The following is a 22,595-nucleotide window of genomic DNA, read 5'->3' as shown; positions in this document are numbered from 1 at the left end:
TGATTTTCTGAGAAGCTCCCATCCTCTCATGTATTTCTCCAAAGCTGCACGTTACAACCTTGGGGGGATGCCTTCACCTGAGGCAGATACTGATCTCATACTCAACACGGAAAAGCTGAGGCTGCAGAAGCTTACGCAGCTTGTCCCATATTGCACAGCCTAGTAATCCGCAAGTTGACACTAGAACCTGGGCTTCCTGGTTCTAAAGCTGTGTCTCTTCCTGGTTCTAAAGCTGTGTCTCTTGTCTACTCCACCAACCCCCCTGACACTCCTTGCACTTGGCATCTTAAATTGCTTCAGTGGGTTTGTGGCCCTGGCCGTCTGCAGGTGTGAGAGTTCAACGCGGTACGTTAACAAAGTAAGATGTAATTTTGAGAACACCTAACCTCTCTCAAGTATCCTGGTTTTTACTTCTACAAAGTAAAAAAGGAAATAGAATATTTATGTATGAGTTCCCAGATACACTTACTGAACATGAACATAAATTCCTCTAAGAATAAAATGTTTGAGTTCTATAAATATCACATAAAACAGCATTCGAGAAAATTGTCTTACCTTCAACCTTTGAAAAATTTGAAAACTCAGGTCTGGATTCTTCTAATTCAGTAGTATTACAAGGATGAAAGTCCTTTATTTCATCTCCGGGTAGGCAAAATTTAATGATATATTTCAATTTAATCTGATTGGTTTTATACACAACAAATTCATCATCCTAGAACCAACAGAAATTAATAGGTATGGGGACAAATCCTTTATTGGCAAATGTGTTCAGAAAAGCAGATTTGCAGGTTTGCTAATTTAGAAAATATTGAATTCAGGCAGCCATAAATATGCAATAATTATTTAAACTTAAGCATATTCAATAAAAACAGGAGCTCTCTGCTTGTTTCTTGAAATAAATACCTCGAAGTCCGTGGTGACAGTGGCTGTTGCTCGAACCCCATGGACACTGTCATAACCTGGTGGCGCTTCCGACAAGGAGAAGTCTTTTCTGTGTAAGTCCGCACACTGTCCAAGGGCTACGTCACAGACAGCCAGGAGCCTGCTGCCATCGGTCTCTCCCGGGTGGGAGTACTTAACACCCGTACTGCGAGGAAAAGGAAGTACGTGTTTGTGACTCACGGTCACATGGCAATAATATTTTAGTATCCATTATCCATCTCTATATGTGAAATACTGTCTCAATGACGTTGCTGGCAGGATGTTCCAGATTTTACTGCTATTAAAATATCTCTGAAGGGTCGGTTTAGAACTTTCTTATTCACTTACTTGTTTCAGATGTTGCCTTTCTGTTGTGCAGGGAGTGTTCAAAGTACTTTCTTCCAGGGATGGATGCATTCCCCTGTTGCCTCAAATCTTTATTGACTACTAAAACACACACATTTTGGTACAGCAAACACCAAAGTGACGAAAGATAAGGAAAACCCCCCACCTTATTAGTTAAGAAAGAGCAGATTACTTCTGTGCACTGAAGCTCAGAGAGAACATGAAATGCCAGGTAAGTAAGAACTGGTCAAAGGGAAAGACAGCACTGGTATTCTCACAAAGCCTTCTGAATCCAGGTGGAGAAACAAAACTTCAAACGATATCTAAATGAGAGATTTTGTTTTGACTTTCTTCAGGACTCAGCAGCTTTAAAAAAAAGCAACTTTTCCCTCTGCCCCTCCCCTGCTCACTCTCTCTCTTAAATAAATAAACTTAAAAAAAAAAAAGCAACTTTTGCTATTAAGGAGCATAGGCTAGGACACCTTTGGAAACAACATTTTTGGGACATATCTTTATTTTTCCAAATATAAAAGTGTTGCCTGACGACCCTTTGTTCTATCCCCTCTAAGACTTGACTCCCCCCTCTTTTTTTGAGAGAGAGTGAGAGATCGAGAGCACGCACGTGCACAAGGGGGGGGGGCAGAGGGTGAGGGAGAGAGAGTCTCAAGCAAGCTCCACGCTCAGTGGGGAGCCCGACATGGGGCTCAATCCCACGACTGCGAGATCATGACCCAAGCAGAAATCAAGAGTCAGACACCCAGCTGACTGAGCCACCCAAGCTCCCTAAGACTTACTCCCTTTTATTTAAAATTTTTTTTTTTATGTATTAACAATACTTTATTTTTAAGTAATCTCTACACCCAACGCGGGGCTTGAACTTTCAACCCAGAGATCAAGAGCCGCGTGCTCTACCGACTGTGCTTTCCAGGTGCCCCAAGACCTGTCCCCTTAAAAAAAAGTAATCAGGGGCGCCTGGGTGGCGCAGTCGGTTGAGCGTCCGACTTCAGCCAGGTCACGATCTCGCGGTCCGTGAGTTCGAGCCCCGCGTCGGGCTCTGGGCTGATGGCTCAGAGCCTGGAGCCTGTTTCCGATTCTGTGTCTCCCTCTCTCTCTGCCCCTCCCCCATTCATGCTCTGCCTCTCTCTGTCCCAAAAATAAATAAATGTCGAAAAAAAAAAAAAAAAAAAAAAAAAAAGTTGTTTAAAAAAAAAAAAAAAAAAGTAATCAATTTCCCCCATTTCTCCTAAAACTTGTTTCCCTGTGACTGCTGAGCCTGTGACCCTTGACTTTACCTCCGCTTCCTCCCTCTCCATCCCCCACCTTTCTCAATGGCTGCCTCTATCTGCTTGCTTGCCCGTCACCCTTCAGCCTGTTGCAGTTTGGCTCAACTGAAACCACTCTGTCCAAAGTCACCAAGGACTTCAACTTGGTTAAATTCAACGGAATCCCAATTTGTTAAAAAAAAAAAAAATCTTAACATCTAAAAAAGTTTTACTTTGAAAGATTTGTACAGAGGAAAGAGCATTTATACCATAAGTGTTAAGTTTCAAGAACAATGATAAGACAGACAACCACATAGCTCCTGCCAAGTTTAAGAAACAGAAAAGAACAGGATGCCTCAGTTGGTTAAGCACCCGACCTTGGCTCAGGTCCTGATCTCACGGTTAGTGAGTTCAAGCTCTGCATCAGTCTCTCTGCTGTCAGCATGAGCCAGCTTTGGATCCACTGTCTCTCTCTCTCTCTCTACCCCTGTTCTGCAAATGTATGCATGTGTGCCCGCTGTCTCTCAACAATAAATAAACACTAAAAAAAAAAAAAAACAAAAAAACAAAAACGGAAAAGAACATCATCAATATTTTTACGTTGCCCTGTGGCATTACCTTCCCTGCCACCCAGAGGGTAATCTAATCGCTATCTTGTGTTTACGTGTATATTATTATTTTTTCTTTCTTTTACAGTATTGATGCATAGATATGTGTCCCTCAACAGTATGCTTAGTTTCGCTTGTTTTCAAACTCTGCATACATATAGAATCATAGAGCAATTATTTGCTCCACGTTACCTTCCTAAGACTCCTCCATTTGGCACGTGTAGCTGTAGTACACGTGTCTCAACTGCCATAGAGGACTCCATGTAGGCTGACACCAAAATTTTTGGATCCATCCCACTCTTATTGGACATCTGCATCATTTCCAGTGATCTTACAGTTTTCTTAGCCATCTGTGTACGTGTCTCCTGGTCTATGTAGACTCACTAGGGAAGTGATTCTCAACTCAGGCTGAATCATCCAGGGAGCTTAAAAACCTCACCCCTAGACATCCTGATTTGACTGATCTGGGGTGAAATCAGCACCAGTGGTGTTTAAAAGCTCCTCCAGGTGGGGAGGTGGGTGGGGCGATGGGTGAAATAGGTGATGGGGATTAAGGAGGGCACTTGTGATGAGAGCTGGGTGCTGCACAGACGTGTTGGATCACTAACCTGTACACCTGAAACAAACATCACACTGTGTTAACTGGCTGGAATTTGAATGAAAACTTTAAAAGAAAGTCCTTCAAGTAAAAAACATAAAAGATTGGGGCGCCTGGGTGGCGCAGTCGGTTAAGCGTCCGACTTCAGCCAGGTCACGATCTCGCGGTCCGTGAGTTCGAGCCCCGCGTCGGGCTCTGGGCTGATGGCTCAGAGCCTGGAGCCTGTTTCCGATTCTGTGTCTCCCTCTCTCTCTGCCCCTCCCCCGTTCATGCTCTGTCTCTCTCTGTCTCAAAAATAAATAAACGTTAAAAAAAAAAAAATTAAAAAAAAAAAAACATAAAAGATAAAAATAAAAGCTCCAGGTGATTTGAATGTGTAGCCAGGATTGAGAACCGCTGCTTCCTGGTTCCTAGTCCAATCTATAGGATTCCTCAGTCACACCATTAACTATGCTCTTCAACTACAGCAGATGATGCCAACATTTCCTCAAGAGGGCTTATCAGTTTATTGACAGTGTCTGAGTTCAGACTGTTCTAGAGACTTACCAACACCTAGAGTTGTTGCTTTTTTTTTTTTTTTTTTGCTGATAGGTATTTTTTTTTTTTTAATTTTTTTTTTTTCAACGTTTATTTATTTTGGGGACCGAGAGAGACAGAGCATGAACGGGGGAGGGTCAGAGAGAGAGAGGGAGACACAGAATCGGAAACAGGCTCCAGGCTCTGAGCCATCAGCCCAGAGCCCGACGCGGGGCTCGAACTCACGGACCGCGAGATCGCGACCTGGCTGAAGTCGGACGCCCAACCGACTGCGCCACCCAGGCGCCCCGCTGATAGGTATTAAATGGTGTATGATGGATGAGTTTGCGTATTATTGATTAGTAACCTTTTCAAATGACATTGTCCATGTGTTTCCTCTTCTATTAGGTTCCTACTCATGTCTTTTGTCCATTTGCTTTTTGAGTTATTTTTTTCTTACGGATTTCCATAGGAATTCCTGAAATATCCTGGATAATTAATTATCCTGGCCTGGCCTGAACCCAGGCTCCATCATTTAACTAGCTCTGTGACTTTATGCAAGTTACTTAACCTCCATCAATCTGTTTCCTTGTCACGAAATGATGTCACAATACCACCTGTGAGGTTTATAGACCACGTACGTGAAGGACTTAGTCCGGTGCCTCGCACAGGGCAGGTGTTTAATACCCTGTGGCTATTGTGGGGACAGATTTAAATATTAACAAGGATATTGAAGATGAAATATTATTCTATACACACAGAGTTCATTTACAATAGATAAGACACAACTTAAGTTGTGTAAATGATAAGTTGTGTATATAATGTGTATAAGCACATGAGAGGTCATGTGCTATAGAAGTTAAGATCACTGGTCCTGGAGAAAGACAAAATGCTATGTGATCTTGGGCAAGATACCCTCACTGTCCCTCAGTGTTCTCATCTGTGATATGGGATAATAATAGAACTGACCTAAGAGGGTTGTTGTACGGATTAAGCGGGTAAATATATGTAAAGACTCTCAGGATAGTAAAATCAAGGTGATTTAAAATAAAAATTTCCCAAATATCCACCACAAAAGACATATTTCTATGGTATACTGAGAAAACTGGTTGCTTTCACCGATATGTTTCTTGGATGAGAAATCCCTTACAAAGGAAAGATGGAGGAAACCACATAGCAACTACTTGGGTATAAATCCTTGGTGATGGGTGTGAGTAACATGGTTAAGACATCATGTACAGTATATGTAATATACTAACCTGAGTGAATCGCTGAAATATATCCCACTCCCAAGATTTCCAGTGTCTGTTCTCTTTGTGCCACGATCTTCAACTACTTTGGGTAAAAGCAACCCACTAAAAAGAAAAGGACATTAAAATGATTTACTAAAAGAAAGGGTATTTTTAATTATAGGGTCATAATTCTAGCAAAGACAGGTGCTATTCAAGGAGGACATTATGCAAAAGTGAAATAAGCCAGACACAGAAAGATAAATACTGCATAACCTCACGTATATGTGGAATCTAGAAAAGTCTAACTCAGAACCAGAGTGCAGAATGGTGGTTTCTAGGAGGCGGGGGTTGGGGAAAATGGGGAGTTGTTGACTAAAGAGTATAAACTTTCAGTTCTAAGATAAAGAATAAAAATAAATTATCTTTGCTAAGAGTAGACCTTATGTTCTCACCACAAGAAAGAAAAGGTAACTATATGAAGTGATGGATGTGTTAACTTGATTGTGATAATCATTTCACAATGTACATGTACATGAAATCGTCATGTTATGCATTTAAAAAAATCCCCTTGTGCAACCTAAATATATACAATTCTCATTTGTCAATCACACCTTAATAAAGCTGGAAAAAAGACACCAATTAAAAAGACAATAAATAAAGAGCATGAAATGAAAAGAAAAATGTATTTCAAAGTAATCCCACAGAAGTATTTCTAGGTGCTATTCACATGTACCAATCTATGGTCAGTTTCTCATCCCTGTCTTGACCAGCCTGGAGGTGCTGGCCATTCTTCCTGCCTTGGGTCAGGGCTCTGACTCCAACCTGCCAAGGTCGAGCACTCAGCAGAACCATGTTTAGGCCCAATGCTGACTGCGTTTCTCGCTGGCTCAAGAACTTACACATATCCTGCAGGCCTTCTAGCATTGCTAAGAACTCTCTGCAATCAAAGTTAAACCCTGTTGTTTCTGAGAAGGTGGGTAAAGGGAGACTTCTGCGTTTATTACATGAACATCTCCAGTTTGAATTTTGTGTTATGAAATGTAATTACCTTTGTAAAGTGGTTTTTGGGTTTTAGTCCTACTTAAAGGTTATTAAAAAAACTGTCCTATTTTTCCATTAGTACGTTTATATTTTCGTTTTTCATTTTTCAATCTTTGTTCCATGTGGAGTTTATCTATGTGTGAGGAATGAGGTAAGGATCCAACTTTGTATTTTTCCAGGTACTAATCTGTCCCAATACATAGTATTGAAGAAATTATCTTTCTTCCACAGAAATAAAAGCTACTTTTATCATGTACTAAACCCTCTATGTTTTTGCATTTACTTTTGGATTCTTTATTCTGTAGAATCATCTTTTTGGGCACACCTCACTGTTTTAATTAACACAGTTTAATAACATGTTTTTAGTGTCTGGTTAATTCTTCCTCATTAATCTTCTTTTTCAAAATTACTCTGGCAAAGTCAAATTTAAAAAAAATATGTGCAGTATAATCAGCTTTTTATTTCTTAAAAAAACATCTTGTTAGCACTTTTATTGTGATAGCTCTAAATTTATAGGTTAATTTAAGGAAACTTGGCATCCTTCCGATTAATGTAAGTGTCTTTTGGGTCCTTCAACAGCAGTTGAACGTTTTTTCTAGATGTATCCTGTATATTTCCTTTTATGTTTCCTCTTAGGTATTTAGTTAAGGACCCAGATGTAATCATATTCTCCTCTGCTCTCTGTGACTGCAGTTTGGCTCTAATATTAAGTGATTATTCAAAGCAAACAGAAACTAGAGTTACGTTTTGAATAGATAACTCATAGCATCTAGGTACTCTAATTTCTAGACCCTTCTCTTTAAGTATTGGACATTCCCAAATTAGACACACAGAAGAGCCATGAAATAGAGAATCTCCTTTCTTCATATGATACTGTCTTCAAGAAGCAATTCATACCCATGTACTACACTTTAAAATACATATAATAATAAATAATTTAAATTATATTTAATTATAATTTAAAGGGCTCAGTTTTCTCTGGAATGCAATAAGCTGGTTTTAACTGAAGAGACCCAGGTAGGGTATAAAAAAAGTAGGAAAAAGGGTAAAACACTTCATGTTTGTGAGGCTGAAACATTTGGAAAATAAAGATGGTGTCCTCTTACCGGGACAGGATCCCTACAAAGCTTTGTACGGGAGATCCGTGCAGTAAGGACTTCACATTGCCAAGCTGGCTCAAAAACTCTGTGGCTTCATTCACTCTGCCAACTCTAAATATCTGCAAGATGTCTACTGGACCTGTACTGTAAAAAGCAGAAGAAAAATCTTGCGACTGTACAATCGAAAGTAAAATAAAAAATCATTATCAGCAGGAGAAAACCCAAAACAGCCCAAACGTCCATTATTATGGAATGGATTCTGTGAGTCACAACATAACATTTCTTGCAAATACTATGTAGCCATTAAAAAAAATCACACTCTTAAAAAATAAATAAGTATATGAAGTAAGACTTGTTGTAAAATGAATTTTAAAAATAGGTTACAAAACTTTATGCATGGTACGATCCCAAAGTTTTTCAAATATATAACATATAGAATAAATAGCTTGAGTTCATTGCACTCAATCATTCACAAATACACTCTGTGCTGAGTGTTCTGCCAGGCACTAGAAGTGAGATAGCACGGTCTCTGGCTTCATGGGGCTTACATCCTAATGGCGAGACAAAAATGAAAAGTTAACAAATAACTGATTTTAAGTTCTACTCTACCAGGTTCAGAGACGGGATAGTCAAGAAAGGCCTATCGTTGAAGGTGACATTTACTCCAACATGGCATAATACAGTGTGTATTCTAAGACTTAACTGGTTGTTATGGGCAAATTAATTGGATGCGGCAGGAGCGGGAAGAACGTCAGGAAGGAGATGAGCCAAGGGTGTCTGGACTGAAGGTGGCAGCAGTGTGAACGAAAGAAGCCAATGGATTCCAGACATTTTGGAGGCAGAAGCGACAGGAATGGAGATGTGGGGATGAGGGACAGTTGACAATGGCTCTGGGTGGGTGACTAGATGGGGAGGCATGGGGAAAGACTGGGGGACTACGGAGGGATGGAGTTGTGGGGTGGAGGGGGTAGGAGAGTCTATCCAGTATGTCTTCCCAACGCCATGTTTCTTGGTGTCACATTGGTAGCCTGAGATTAGCTATGGTGGGAGCATTTTTATACCACAGAAATCAGCAGTTGTTACAAGTCAGGACTTTTATTTCAGAGAGCTGGCTTACCAACACACCACTAGGTGAGGAGAAGAATCAATAATTCAATTTGGGATAGATTTATTCTACATCAAAATGTTAACAGTGGTCATGTTATCTCTGGATTATCTCTGGGTGGTGAGATTTTGGGTGATCTTTAATTTTCTTCATGTTTTCACACATTGTCTAAACTTTCAGCAAAGAACATGAATTTTATGACTAGAAAAAATGAATATGAAAAATCATCATTCGTGAAATGAAATGGAGAAAATCTTCTTCTCCTTCTCCTGCTTCTTCTTGTCCTTCTTCTTCTGCTTCTTCTGCTTGTGCTTCTTAACAGCAGCAGAATCTCTCCACACAGAGAGGTCCACTTTTGTTGTATGACATTACTGGGGTGCGAGGTGAGATCTCTAAGGGCTTGAGTTACATCAGATGACTGAACTGCACCCCCCTCCCCAGGGCTTGAAGACATGGCTCTTCCTTCTCTTTGACTCCCTGGAGAAAGTCAGTTACTCCCCTCCTGATTCTGCCTTCATTGTTAGTAGTTTCTAATTTAGTATTAGATCCTAGCAGACATCTAGAGGTGGGTCAAAAGTCAAATCAAAAGAAGTAAAAGTAATTTGATTATATATAAAAGCCAAATCTGGAAAAGATCTAAAGGAAAGGATTTTTTTAACTGATGTAAAAGTCACATAACACAAAACTAACCCTTTTGAAGTATACCGTTCCATAATAATGAGCATATTAAAATGTGCAGCCACCGCTTCTACTTAAACATTTCAGCACTCCAGAAGAGCAGCCCACGCCCATTTAGCAGTCGGTCCCCATTCTTCCCTCTCCCGGAGCCTGGCAATCTGCTTTCTGTCTCCATGGATTCGATTTGTCTCTTCCAGATATCGCATTTACATGAAATCATACGATATGTGGTCTTTCATGTCTGGCTTCTTTCACTTAGCATAATGCTTTTGAGACTCACCCATCTTGTAACATGTATTAGTACCTCACTCATTTTTGGTGATTAGCATTCCATTATGTGTACATACCACGTTTTGCTAATCCATTCAACCACTGATGGACATTTGGGTTGTTTCCACCGTTGGGCTATCGTGAACAGCGCTGCTATGAACATTCATGTATCCGTATCTGTTTGAGTACTTGTTTCCACTTCTTTGGGGTATCTAACGAGGACTGGAATCGCTGGGGCAGACAGTAATTCTGTGCTGAATTTGTTGAGGAACCGCCAAACAGCGGCTGCACCATTTTATGGGAGTTCCAATTTCCCCGCATCCTCACTAACACTATAATTACCCATATTTTCATTTTCTCAAAAAAAAAAAAAAAATACAGCCATCTTGGTGGGTGTGAAGTAACGCTAGTAATGGCATTTGAGGGCAACTGATCAAGAAAGGCAGAACACCGTTTTAGACAGGTCTGAATTAGTCCATAAGGGGGGTGCTTCTAGCTAGCTGCCGGAAAACCAGTTCTCAAAGCAATAGCAAAACCCACACAGGACCCCGATTTGTGGCATTTGCTGGTTTCTATGGTATAAATCCTCCCACCACAGCCGATGTCAAGTTACTAATGGTATTCAGCTCACAAAATTCCTAAAAATGTAACAAATGGCCCCCGTGGTTTGGCTCCAAGCAGTGTGTGAGGCTGATTAAGGCTAACCTGGCCCATTGTACCTAATGAGAGCTGAGATGCCAGAAACACCCAGAAGAAAGACTTCAGGCAGAGGAGTGCTAGGAAGTTACATTAGTGGGCTGAGTGACCAATCCAATGGAAGTCAGTCCCACCCTTAAGAATAATCCATCAAATTGGGGTGCCTGGGTGGCGCAGTCGGTTAAGCGTCCGACTTCAGCCAGGTCACGATCTCGCAGTCCGTGAGTTCGAGCCCCGCGTCAGGCTCTGGGCTGATAGCTCAGAGCCTGGAGCCTGTTTCCGATTCTGTGTCTCCCTCTCTCTCTGCCCCTCCCCCCGTTCATGCTCTGTCTCTCTCTGTCCCAAAAATAAATAAACGTTGAAAAAAAAAATTAAAAAAAAAAAGAATAATCCATCAAATTAAGTTTCTGAACCTTGAAACTGGGTCCAGGCTCTCAGAGGAAACTAACACCCAGTGAAGGCTGGTCTGAGAGGCTGATCCAGCCTCCTGTTGCTCCTGCTGCTGTCCTGGCTTGTAGAACACACGTGAGCACAAGAAACAGGGAGTCTCACCATCAGTGAGGAAACAGATAACGGATGTGACTGACGGTTAGGGGTGCCATATCTCTGGCCATGTTTTCCAGATTTTCAACTGAGTGTTTTCATGCCATTGAGTGGGCGTCTTAGAAGCTACCATGCACACAGCTGCATTTTAAAATCTTAATTTAAATGGGTTTTCCTATATAACACCCTTCAAAATACAAAAAAGCCTTGTGATTTAAAATTTTTACATTTAATTCTCAGCAAGATTAGGTAAGCTTGAACTCAGAGTGAATGGGAAGAGTTTTCAAGCATAGAATACTGTCCCAAGTTATATTATAAACACTGAAGAAAGAAATTTGTCATCACGATATAGTTACCTTGTTATAGAGGATTAAATCATACTGGTTATTGTGGAGAGTAGCTTTTTTTTTTTTTTTGAGAGGGAGCATGCCCGCATGCATGTGGGGGGTGGGGAGAGGGAGAAAGAGAGAATCTTAAGCAGGCTCCGCCCTCTCAGTGTGGAGCCCAACTGCAGGGGGCTTGAACTCAGGAGCCATGAGATCATGACCTAAGCAAAAATCAAGCGTCTGGGCCACCTAGGCACCCCTGGACAGTAGCTTTTTAACAGAATCTGAAATAGTATTACATAATAACAGATCCTAAGACATTTCCTTTATGCATACCTGTGATTATTCTGTAAAACCTCTTTTCTAACTCTGAAAAATTCTTCAGTGTTCTGTTCAACATGCTCAATTTTGCATCTCAAAGCTCGGTATTTGGCAAGAGAAGGCGGGTTGGGTCTGGACAGATTAGTTTCACAGACATTAACCATGTCTCTTATTAGCTGTAGATGGAAATGATGTAAGACGTTAGAATCACTACATATCAAAATATTTATAGCACATTACACTTGCTCAAAAAGATTGGAAAAATAAGATTTTATTTCCCCAAAGCTTTTTTTCTTCCAAAGGTTTTACTTTTAAGTAATGTCTGCACCCAAGTGGGGCTTGAACTCAAAACCCAGAGAGATCAAGAGTCACATGTTCCACCAACTGAGCCAGCCAGGCGCCCCTCCCCAAAGCTTTTGATCAATATTTTGATCAATATGTAAGTGGCACATTAAAGGTAATACTTTTAGTATGTATTGTGCCCTCAGTGATAGCATAATATACAATAATAATAATCGTGTACATTAGGACAGCACCTCATTGTTGATAAAGTGTTTTCAGCTACACTGTTCCTTTAATCCACACTGTTACACTGGTCTTATTAGATCTTATTATCCTCACTGTATAGATGGGGACAATGAGACTCTGAGAAGCTGAATCAATTGCTCATGACTCCACAGCAGAGAGGGGATAGTGACTAAATAGGAACTCAGATCATCAGGACTCAAGTCCAATTCTGTTACCAAAAAATTCATTAAACATGTTCTCTATGCCAGGCTGGTATTAGATTTGAAAGACACAAAAATGATGAAGAAACAGGTGTCTTCCCTGAAAGGGAACCCTGGTATACTTAGTATACTCATAGGTCATGGAGCTTGGAAGAGGGAACACAGCTCCTGGATAATCTGAATTACGTTTATACAGGAATGTATTGCTTTCACCATCTTTGAGGCTAAGGAGACATTGACAGGGGAGCCCTATTCACTCTACTTGCCATGTATCCTTATGACCTTGGCGTGGCGAGGGGCTAATTTCAATTCAAATACACCAGCCAGAAAAGAAGAGACTGATGAATTTTTCTATATAAAAGTAAAAAATTTCTGTATGGTGAAATAGAACACGTCAACCATCACCCCAATTCACTACAAGCAAAGTAAAGAACAAAACAAAACAAACAAATAAACTGTAGCAAATATTTGTAACTCATGTCCCAGACTAAGCTCCCTAACTTCTTAAGATGTCCTAAAAATCATGGAAAAATATCAAGATCCAAAAGAAAAAGAGGCAAAGGACATGAATTGGCAGTTCACAGAAAAAGACACACAAACGTCCCCTAAATACAAATCCTGGAACTGAGAGGTCATTTCTCATCCACAAAATTGGTGAAGTCTTATAAAAGTTTGACAAATACACTTGTGGTAAAACTACAGGAAATAGAAACTCTCATTCACTGATGATGGGTGGGCAAACAGTAGGACCTTTATGAGGGAATCGGACAAAATCTATCACAATTACAGATGCATTCACCCTGTAAGCTAGCACTTCTATTCCTGGGACATGTCTCAGGGACACTCCTCTGAAGGTACGAAATGACAAATACAAAAGCGTATTCACTGTGGCACTGTTTGTAGTAGCAAAGTCCGGAAACAATCCACAATGTGGTGAGTGAAGATGCTCTCTATGTACAGGATATGTTAAGTGGGAAAAGCGGGTGCAGAGCAGCAAAGATGGCATATGACTTTTTATGTAAAAAAAGGAGAAGAGGAATAAGTATATACGTGAATATTTACAGTTTTGTGCATAAAGAAACTGCAAAGACAAACGATTTAGTAAAAACGGTTATCTATCGAGTTGGGGAGTTGCAATGGGTGGAGGGGACAGGGTAGAACAGAGACTACTCTGAGTATTCCTTGTAAATATAATTTTGACCGGGCACCTGGGGGTCTCAGTCGGTTAAGCATCTGACTCTTGATTTTGGCTCAGGTCACGAGCCCGGCATCAGGCTCTGGGCTGAACATCGCTGAGCCTTCTTGGGATTCTGTCTCCCTCTCTCTCTGCCCCTCCTCTGCTCTCTCTCTCTCTCTCTCAAAATAAATAAACTTTAAAAAATATATAATTTTGACTTTTGAATAATGCAGATGCATCACCTACCGAAAATATATAAAAGTTAAATGAAAAAGCATTTGGATGGGCATCCCAGACACCTGCTCAATACGAAAACCAGCCACTGAGGTTCTTTCTTCTGGTTAGGCAAATGATGAAACTTTAAATTTGGAAGACTCCTTTCTCATCCTGCGGACTGGTTCATCTCATCTGTTGGTTCTTCACTTATTTTGGATTGCAGGGGGTAGGGGGAGCCTCCTCTAAGAGACAAGAAAAGAAATACTCTGGATGGGATGCTAGGAAGCACTGTAGCTGTAAGGTGATGTAAGGGGAGCCAGGTGGAGAAGGGAGCACAGAGATGGGAAGAAGCTGGCCCCTGATGATAATGCTACCTTTGAGCGACTGGACCAGCAGTCACCCTACAGCTGGCTTCCTGTTACACAGGGGGGTAAGTATCCTCATTGTTCCAGGCAACTACAGCTTTCTGTTTCTTTTACAAACACAATCCCAACTCATCTCCTTGAGATAGGGAAACTGAAGGACTCCATAAAAATCTGCTTTTTGCTCCTTTTCCTGCTTCTATTCTTGTTAGGACCCCCACTTTACACACAGGTTAGAATGCAAATAGTGCATGTCCTCCTTGTACGGGACCAGGAGTTGAGGATTTCTGGAGAAGAGAGAAGACCTAAGGAAGGACCAGGTGAGAACGACCTGAGAAGCCAGTATATGTGCATTCCGGATCACCAGAGTTACATATCTCACACAACCCTCCTGGCTCCAAGGAACATCACCTAAGCCCTCACTTGGTTTTGAGCACTTCCTGCATGCCTGAGAGCACATGTACACCAGACCACGACCCTCCACAGAAACCCCGGACCTCAGGCAAAGATAAGATTCCCTCTCGCAGACACTGCCTGACCTGCACTCTCTCTCCCTTCAGTAACCTCTGCTTTCACCTCCCGCTGGCCCCCCTTTGATTTCCATCCTGCAATTTCTTTCTTTTTTAATTTTTTAAAATGTTTACCTTTGAGAGAGAGAGAGAGACATGGAGATAAGTGGGGGAAGGGCAGAGAGAGAGGGAGACAGAATCAGAAGTAGGCTCCAGGCTCTGAGCTGCCAGCTCAGAACCTGATGCAGGGCTCGAATCCATGAACAGCGAGTTCATGACCTGAGCCGAAGTTGGACGCTTAACTGACTGAGCCATCCAGGCACCCCATCGATCCCGCTGATTTCTGTCCTGTGAGCAGCCAGGAAGCCGCTCTGGGTCCTCAGACCTGGCCGGCCGGCATCATCCTAATGTAGAAAATTACTTTACCGTGCAGCAATTCTAAACATATCTGCCTTTGTGCTAGTATTCCAACACATCCATGTTTGGGAACATGATTCAGATAACTTCCATAAGGATCCAAAGCATTCTAAAATGGCCCAGCATTTATTTTTGAGCCAACTTTTGTGATTCAGTGCTATCTTATTAATCAGATTTGAAAAGATTCTTCCCCAACATATTTTAAATTGAATTCTGTATTTCAGAGACTTACCTGGCAGAGGTCCTCTTTCTTAGCTAATAGTCTCAGGTTCACTTCTTCAGTTGCTGTGCCTCTGTGAGGTATTAATCTGTAGAACTCGGTCATCATATTTTGCAATTGTTCTTCTGTTTCTCCATTTTTCAGGGCTGCCTTTACTAGAAGGAGAACTCCCTCTGCCTTGCTCACCTTTAAGTGGACAACAATATACTCTTATTAAAATTGAATCTTTACAATCAAAGAGAAAGTGAAGGAACATGCATAAAAATACCTAAAATAGTTGTTAGATATGTCATAACTGTTACTTTTCTACTGGACACCAGCCATAAAACAAATGCCACGTTTATGGGAGATGTATCTCAGCTGTGACAATGATGCCATGAGAATGTTTCCAAAAATGGGCTCGGCTTAACTAAAGGAAAGAACCAGAGCCTTAAATATCTGTATCTGTGTATCTATATCTATACCTGCATCTACATCTGTATCTATAGCTACAACTGCATCCACAGCTATGTCTATATTCACAGAGAGAGGAATTCTAACACAACCATAGGAGATGTGCTTTTCACACAAGAAATTTAGAAAGATTTTAGAAAGAAATTTAGAAATTTAGAAAGAATCAAAGTAAGAACAAAATTCAGCAGAATGTATTTCTAATTACACAAGTGCATTCTGAGCCTTGTGCCAGGAAACCTTTTTCTCCCTGAAATAAATTGGTTTAGTTCCACAGAAGAAGACTGTACTATTTTACTACGACAACGCAATTGTACCACTGGGAATACTGTCTTCACTTGCTCCTTCAATCATGTAAAATTAAGAAGAGTACCTTCCGGAAGCATGCTGTCTTTCTCTACAATAGTCACAAGTTCCAAGACTGTGAAGCAGTGACAGAAGCAGAATAGGGTCTGAGCATCGACTGAGGACCAACAGCATCCCCGTCCCTCAGGCCTGCCACAAACCTCGGGACCTAGGAGAGCGGGCCTCCTCCAGAGCTGGCACCAAAAAGCCTGCTTGGAGCAGTTCTTGGGTCTGACATTTGAGAGACAGGAACATCTAGTTTTCCCGGAAGCTGGTTTTCCTCTCAGCACTCTCCACATTCCCTTTCTCCAAGGTACGAAAAAGCATGTCAGGAACGCATCCAGAACAACCAGACCGGTGCGCAAACACACGTGCTATCATTCAAGCTAGGGAGCCAGAAAGCGGGTCTGTCGCGATAGAGGTTTGCTTGGAGGACGCACGTGACTCACGTCATTGAGGCTAATCCTGTTCGCAGGCTTGAGAAGTGTGTGCTCCAGGTGGCCGAGAGCTTCCGCCCAGACCATCTCCACCAAATCGCTCACCTCTTTGCTCAGAGTGCTTGAATTCATGACCTCCTCCAAAAGCAACTGCAACAACAAAATTTGAAAAACCAACAAGAAGTTTCGTAAGTGGACTGATTTAAAACCAAGAGAGAAGAGGGGCGCCTGGGTGGCGCAGTCGGTTAAGCGTCCGACTTCAGCCAGGTCACGATCTCGCGGTCCGTGAGTTCGAGCCCTGCGTCAGGCTCTGGGCTGACGGCTCAGAGCCTGGAGCCTGTTTCCGATTCTGTGTCTCCCTCTCTCTGCCCCTCCCCCGTTCATGCTCTGTCTCTCTCTGTCCCAAAAATAAATAAACGTTGAAAAAAAAAAATTAAAAAAAAATTAAAAAAAATAAAACCAAGAGAGAAGAAATAATTAATTTCAGCCAGGCAAAGAGTTACAGGCAGTCAAGTGACTGATAACTTTGAGCTTCCACCTCCTCCCTACACTCTCCTCATTTCCCCTTCTCTCTTTTACTCCCACTCTATGTTTCCTTTTGACTCTTCCTTCACTTTATCAGCTTGAGGCCTGCCAGTGGCATCAAAGGTTAAGCAGCATGAAGGGTTAAGGACCCCTGATTCCTGGCCCAGGTTACAATCAAATTTTTTGAAAGCCATGAGGGTTTGTTGCTGAAGCAAGCAGGAAGTTTCATGGCTTGTCCTGGAACTCACTCCCCACCGGCTGTCCTGCCGTGCATTTTTGTGAGTTTACCTCTCCTGTTCTTTTTTTTTTTTTTTTGGGACAGAGAGAGACAGAGCATGAACGGGGGAGGGGCAGAGAGAGAGGGAGACACAGAATCGGAAACAGGCTCCAGGCTCTGAGCCATCAGCCCAGAGCCCGACGCGGGACTCGAACTCCCGGACCGCGAGATCGTGACCTGGCTGAAGTCGGACGCTCAACCGACTGCGCCACCCAGGCGCCCCTACCTCTCCTGTTCTTAACTCCCACTCTTCCCTCCTGCCAAGTGTTTATTTGTCACAAAGAAAACATTTCTATTCAACATACTCAGTCAGTCACAAAAACTGAACATATGAGTCAGTCTTACCGCCTGCAGTTTTTCAGATGCCAACTGGGTTGCTTCGGGTGTAAAATATTCCCTTAGCAGAAACCCTTGTTTCTTCAGTTCCTCAATGTAATTTTCATAGTGCTCACTTGCATCTGCAGAGGTTTTCTTTACAGAGAAGTGTCTTCTAGTCTGTGAATCATAGCGTGGAGCAAAATGTCAGGCTGTGAGGATGTACTAACTTATTCACATACGGGTCTTTACCGAACGCCTCCCATGTGCCACAGGGGAAAGCAATGTAATAGGCATTGGATCCCTGCCATGAAAAAGTTCATTAACTATTTTCAAAGAATTACTTAAATCTTCAATCCTTCACAAAACAGCCTATAACCTGAAAGGGAGAAAAGCTTGAGCAGGCCCAACGTGCAGAAGAGGCACATTTGATTCACTGGAGAGTCACTCACACGTCTGTTCAGAGACTACACATTCTTAACTTACATACTATTCTAATTAGCTTTGAAATCTGGCTCTCAAGCTTTTTGGAAATGGGAGAAATAAATCAGGGGAAGGGAGGAAAAGAAAAATAGCTCAGAAATGAGGTACTGTTAGGGACAAGCACACTGTCAAGATGAAATGATACAACCACAGCAAGGAGAAAGGCAGAAAGCTCTCAGGTGACTCAAATAATGTTGAGGGAGTGGAACAAGGCATCCTGCGGATAGATGCAAACTGTCTCCCTCGTTCCAACCTGCCCACGGATGTGGCATTCTTCTGCTTTTCCTGGAAACCCGTGCTCCTGTAGTGAGCAGTTATCCCAAAGTCATTAACCTCAGAGAACGGGGGAGGTCTTGCCCATGGGTGTTGGCGGTTTGGGTGTCAGCCAAGCCTCTGGCTCTGGAGTGTGCCACCCCAGGAAGAAGCCAGGCTACTCATGACACTGCTCGACTGCCCTCCCGCTCTGGTGGCCACAGGACACCTCTGAAACTTGGAGAAAAGAGCATACCATGTTCAAGTTCCTCCATTTGAGAAGGCAGAGTTCAACACAATTTTGGAAGGTTTCCATCAAATTGGCTTTTTATGAGAGGGGCAAGCTAGAAAAGCCTCTTCTGCAGAACAGCTCTTTCACGGTTGGTGAGGATAATTTCTATCAAAGTGAACACACTCACCGGAGGAGCACTCCACTTGTGTTCTCAGACTCACGCCTGCTAAGGGCGGAAGGCACTCAGGAAGGGCTCTCGAGGTAGTAAGCAGGAGGGGACACAGTGGCTGATGCAGCCTTATCGTTTTCAGTAAAGAAAACCAGTGACAACACACTCTATCATGGTTTTCAACTTGATGTTTCCTTACTTTTTACCCACACAACTAAATCCTCCACAAAGTAGAGCACATGTTTTGGGGTAAAAAGTTAAGAAAACCCCTTCTCCTCCTTGGACACATTCGACTTGGATTCACTTTTTTTTTTTTAATTTTTTTTTTTCAACGTTTATTTATTTTTGGGACAGAGAGAGACAGAGCATGAACGGGGGAGGGGCAGAGAGAGAGGGAGACACAGAATCGGAAACAGGCTCCAGGCTCTGAGCCATCAGCCCAGAGCCTGATGCGGGGCTCGAACTCACGGACCGCGAGATCGTGACCTGGCTGAAGTCGGACGCTTAACCGACTGCGCCACCCAGGCGCCCCAGGATTAACTTTTTATATTTGTTCCTGCGGAAAGCTGGTAAGGGTGGGACGCTGTAATATTAGGCAAAATTGCTTAGGTAATAGTGACCTCTCATTAATAAATTGCATCAGGACCAGGAGTTCAATGAATGAAACTTAAATGGTGGGTGGGAAACCTGAGCCTTGGGCTTCCCTGAGGGCAGTGATGCAAGCAATGGGCATCTCCCTTCAAGACATCTCCAACCTAGGCCCATGTTACAACAGGTACGGGCCACTGTGGGTGACTTTCTACGTCAGGTAGATCCTGCCTCCTCCTGATGTGAGTCTCCCTCCTGGCACCACAGCTGGCACCTCCAGCGGGGGCAAAGCCAGAAGCATCCAGAGCCTGAGTAACATGCTGTGAGGACCACTCCCCCTGAAGAGGGTCTGTGTGCCCCGTGGGTGCTGTGCTTCCGGCCTGTAAGTCTGTCTGAACGGAAGACACCCTGCCGGTGTGGCAGCATTTGCTTTGAACTTTAGGTATTAGTTCTGAATTTATTTTCGTGTCATGATAGTTTCAGATGGGAACCATGCCCTTGACCTGACAGTGACCTAATGCAAAGGTCTCGGGCTCTGCAAAGGCTTCCTGGTTGTTTGTGAGCCTACAAATACTTTACATTTCAGTATCAGTTCTGTCCCAGTGGGTTCTGTCCCAGTTCTGGTTACAATCATGAATCTTCCCTGGTGGTGAACTACCTCTGAGGGGCAGGGTTTGAAGTAATTTAAAAAATTTTTTTAATGTTTATTTATTTTTAACAGACAGAGAGAGAGAGAATGCAAAAGGGGGAGGGGCAGAGAGAGAGAGGGAGACACAGAAGGAAGCAGGCTGCAGGGTTGGAGCTGTCAGCACAGAGCCTGAGGCGGGGCTTGAACTCGTGCACTGCCAGATCATGACCTGAGCTGAAGTCAGACTCCTCACCGACGGAGCCACCCATGCGCCCCTAAGTAATTTTTATCGTTGGCTTCTGGTAGATCACTTGGTACTCAGCAGGTACTTAAAGTGTGTGAATGGGCGGTTTTTAGCAGTGTGTGCATTAGGAAAGTTCCCCTAAGTGCTTCAACACAGGGGCAGGAAGCCCACGTGCTCTGCACCCGCTGAATACTCCCCTATTGACATTGAAGAACCCCGTGCGGCTCTAGTCACCCCCTTTCCTTCACCTGCTACACTGCAACGGAGAACACGGCTCAACTTTTCAAAACCATTTACCAGGTAAAAAGAAAAAGGGTAACAGGTTGGCCGGTACCTTGACCAATGTTAAGGAAACTAGCTATGAACGAGGGTGGATAAACACATACGAATCAATATAAAGGTCGATACCTTGACGCCGGCGGCCGAGAGGAAGTGTGCGGATATCAGGAAGGCGGCGTCCCCGGGCTCCTCCCGGGAGCATTGCAGTTCCACCACCGCCACTGCCTCGCCACCCTCCGCCCCAACCTGGAAAATAGGTCGTGTGTCCATTCAATAACAAGCCGCACGCACCGTTTAAAAATGTAGATTATAAAGCCAATACAAGTTCACGCGAGATACAATTCGGAAAATACACAAAGTATGAAGAAAAAATAAAAATTACCAGAAAGCACACTACAGATATAATTACTATTAATATTTTGGTATATCTCCTGCCTGTATTTTTCCTACAGATATATCTGTATGTGTTTAAACTATACCACTTTTTATATTTTCTCTATCACAGAAGGAATGTTGTTTTCAAGTTACATTTCATTAAAATATCTAAAAAATACAAATGGAGCATCATTTTGAATGCGAGGGTTTTCATTTACACGACGTTGGAGAAAGAATTATCTCCTTTTCTTTTTAATGAGTGGTAATGAAAATTCAACATAATGTAAATAGTGTCAAATCTACTCTTAAAATACAAGAAGCCATTAATAAACACGGAAGAAGTCCTTTACCTTTAAAGTCCCATTAATATTTTGTACTGTTTATATTTTATTGTGAGCAGGTATTACTTTTATAATAAAAACACTAAGAAGTTAAATGTTACATTTTAAATATAAATTTTTTTGACTATTAAAAATCAACTCATCTATTAAATATTTATTCAGGATATGCACAATTTTCCAAAACAATGAGAAAATTATCAAACAGGAAAAGTAATCAGAAGACATTCGGGGTTTTTTTTTCAACTACAAATCAGGCTCTTACTTTTTCCAAGGTGTTATATTTTGCAACTTCGAAATCTTGCGGAAAATGAGGAATTTCAGCATTCTCTGTATAAGACCTGAAATTTGTATAAGAAGAATGAAACATTACAATGGACTTTTAAACTAAAGAGCCTTTTCAGAAACTTTTTCTTGGATGTCTCCTAATTCCATACAAAATACATTTTAAGTCCCTAATGCCTCCTTAGATATTCTGTAAATGGTTAGAAAGTCTTATGGAATGAGCTGGATTCCTCCTGTGTGTAACTTTAGAGTTCTCGTGCCAAATACTGAGCGTCTGCATCAGAAGGCGGGCGTCCTGAAGCAGAGGCAGGGCATAAGAGAAGCAGGCCAGAGCACTGGCGAGAGCACCAATCCTGCATCCTCTTGGGTTCTGACCCTTAGAGACCAATCACTTGGGCTCACACCAGAGATTGTCTGGACTACAGTCAACAGCCCTTTGAAACAGAAGTGTCAGACTTCTCATAATCTGTACTTTTATCTTTGGTATTTGCTCTCTCTTTTAACACTGCAATTAACAAATAAAATGAGGCTAACCGTGACCCTTAACTGACATTACAGTTTGGGGTATGCTGGCAGAAGCTGCACATGGTCCATTTGCAGAAGGCTGTCATTTCCAGGTTTTGACACATTAGGTAGGGAGTAAGGGACTGTCTCTACTCTAAAGGCTTCTCTGTAAGGTAGCAGGGTGAGCAGACTGCCCAAACCTTTTCTTTTTTCAAATCAATCCAACTGTCATGTCCAATCTTGGATAATACTAAGATGGAAATAATTATCACTCTACTAGTTGAAGTAAAAAGTCTTAAATAAATCAAAGCCTAGAATTAGAGAAGCAAGACAAACAAAAATACTACAAGAAACGTGAGGTACTAATAGTATTTTAAAACTGTGTTTGAGGTTTACAAAATACTTTGCAAAACTGGAGAGTCTTAATGATCAGAAATAGATTACTCTGTGAGTTCCACAACGTTTTCCTTCTCAGTGGAGTTGTCCTGGGACAGATCATCTGTTGTCATTTCTAAGAGAAAACAAACAAAACACTTGTTTGCTACTCGAAGATTTATTAAAATTATCAACAACAAACCCTGGAATTGTTAAGATTCTTGAGTACAGGTAATATTTACCATGCTATTATCTTTTTTAAAGATGTCCTCAAATTAGCTATAGAAATTGGTGATCTAAGGA

At 42.1% G+C, this 22,595-nt stretch overlaps 1 protein-coding gene across 4 annotated transcripts in view; it reads right to left on the bottom strand.

Annotated features, from left to right (window-relative positions):
- PARP4 (poly(ADP-ribose) polymerase family member 4) overlaps nt 1-22,595 on the bottom strand; it is a 119,699-nt gene that overhangs the window by 76,640 nt on the left and 20,464 nt on the right. For all 4 annotated transcript variants that reach the window (XM_045443741.1, XM_045443731.1, XM_045443756.1 and 1 more), the window contains 11 exons: nt 22,362-22,428; nt 21,394-21,469; nt 20,545-20,661; nt 17,571-17,720; nt 16,436-16,573; nt 15,204-15,377; nt 11,578-11,738; nt 7,630-7,767; nt 5,510-5,605; nt 904-1,087; nt 556-712 (listed from right to left, as the gene is read on the bottom strand). In XM_045443741.1, coding sequence (XP_045299697.1) covers nt 556-712; nt 904-1,087; nt 5,510-5,605; nt 7,630-7,767; nt 11,578-11,738; nt 15,204-15,377; nt 16,436-16,573; nt 17,571-17,720; nt 20,545-20,661; nt 21,394-21,469; nt 22,362-22,428 — 1,458 coding nt within the window. The remainder of the gene's footprint in view (nt 1-555; nt 713-903; nt 1,088-5,509; nt 5,606-7,629; nt 7,768-11,577; nt 11,739-15,203; nt 15,378-16,435; nt 16,574-17,570; nt 17,721-20,544; nt 20,662-21,393; nt 21,470-22,361; nt 22,429-22,595) is intronic.

The sequence above is a fragment of the Leopardus geoffroyi genome, chromosome A1 (assembly GCF_018350155.1).
Source record: "Leopardus geoffroyi isolate Oge1 chromosome A1, O.geoffroyi_Oge1_pat1.0, whole genome shotgun sequence".
NCBI lineage: Eukaryota > Metazoa > Chordata > Mammalia > Carnivora > Felidae > Leopardus > Leopardus geoffroyi.
The sequence above is the reverse complement of the archived record's forward strand: the minus strand, read 5'-3'. Positions and strand labels throughout refer to the sequence as shown.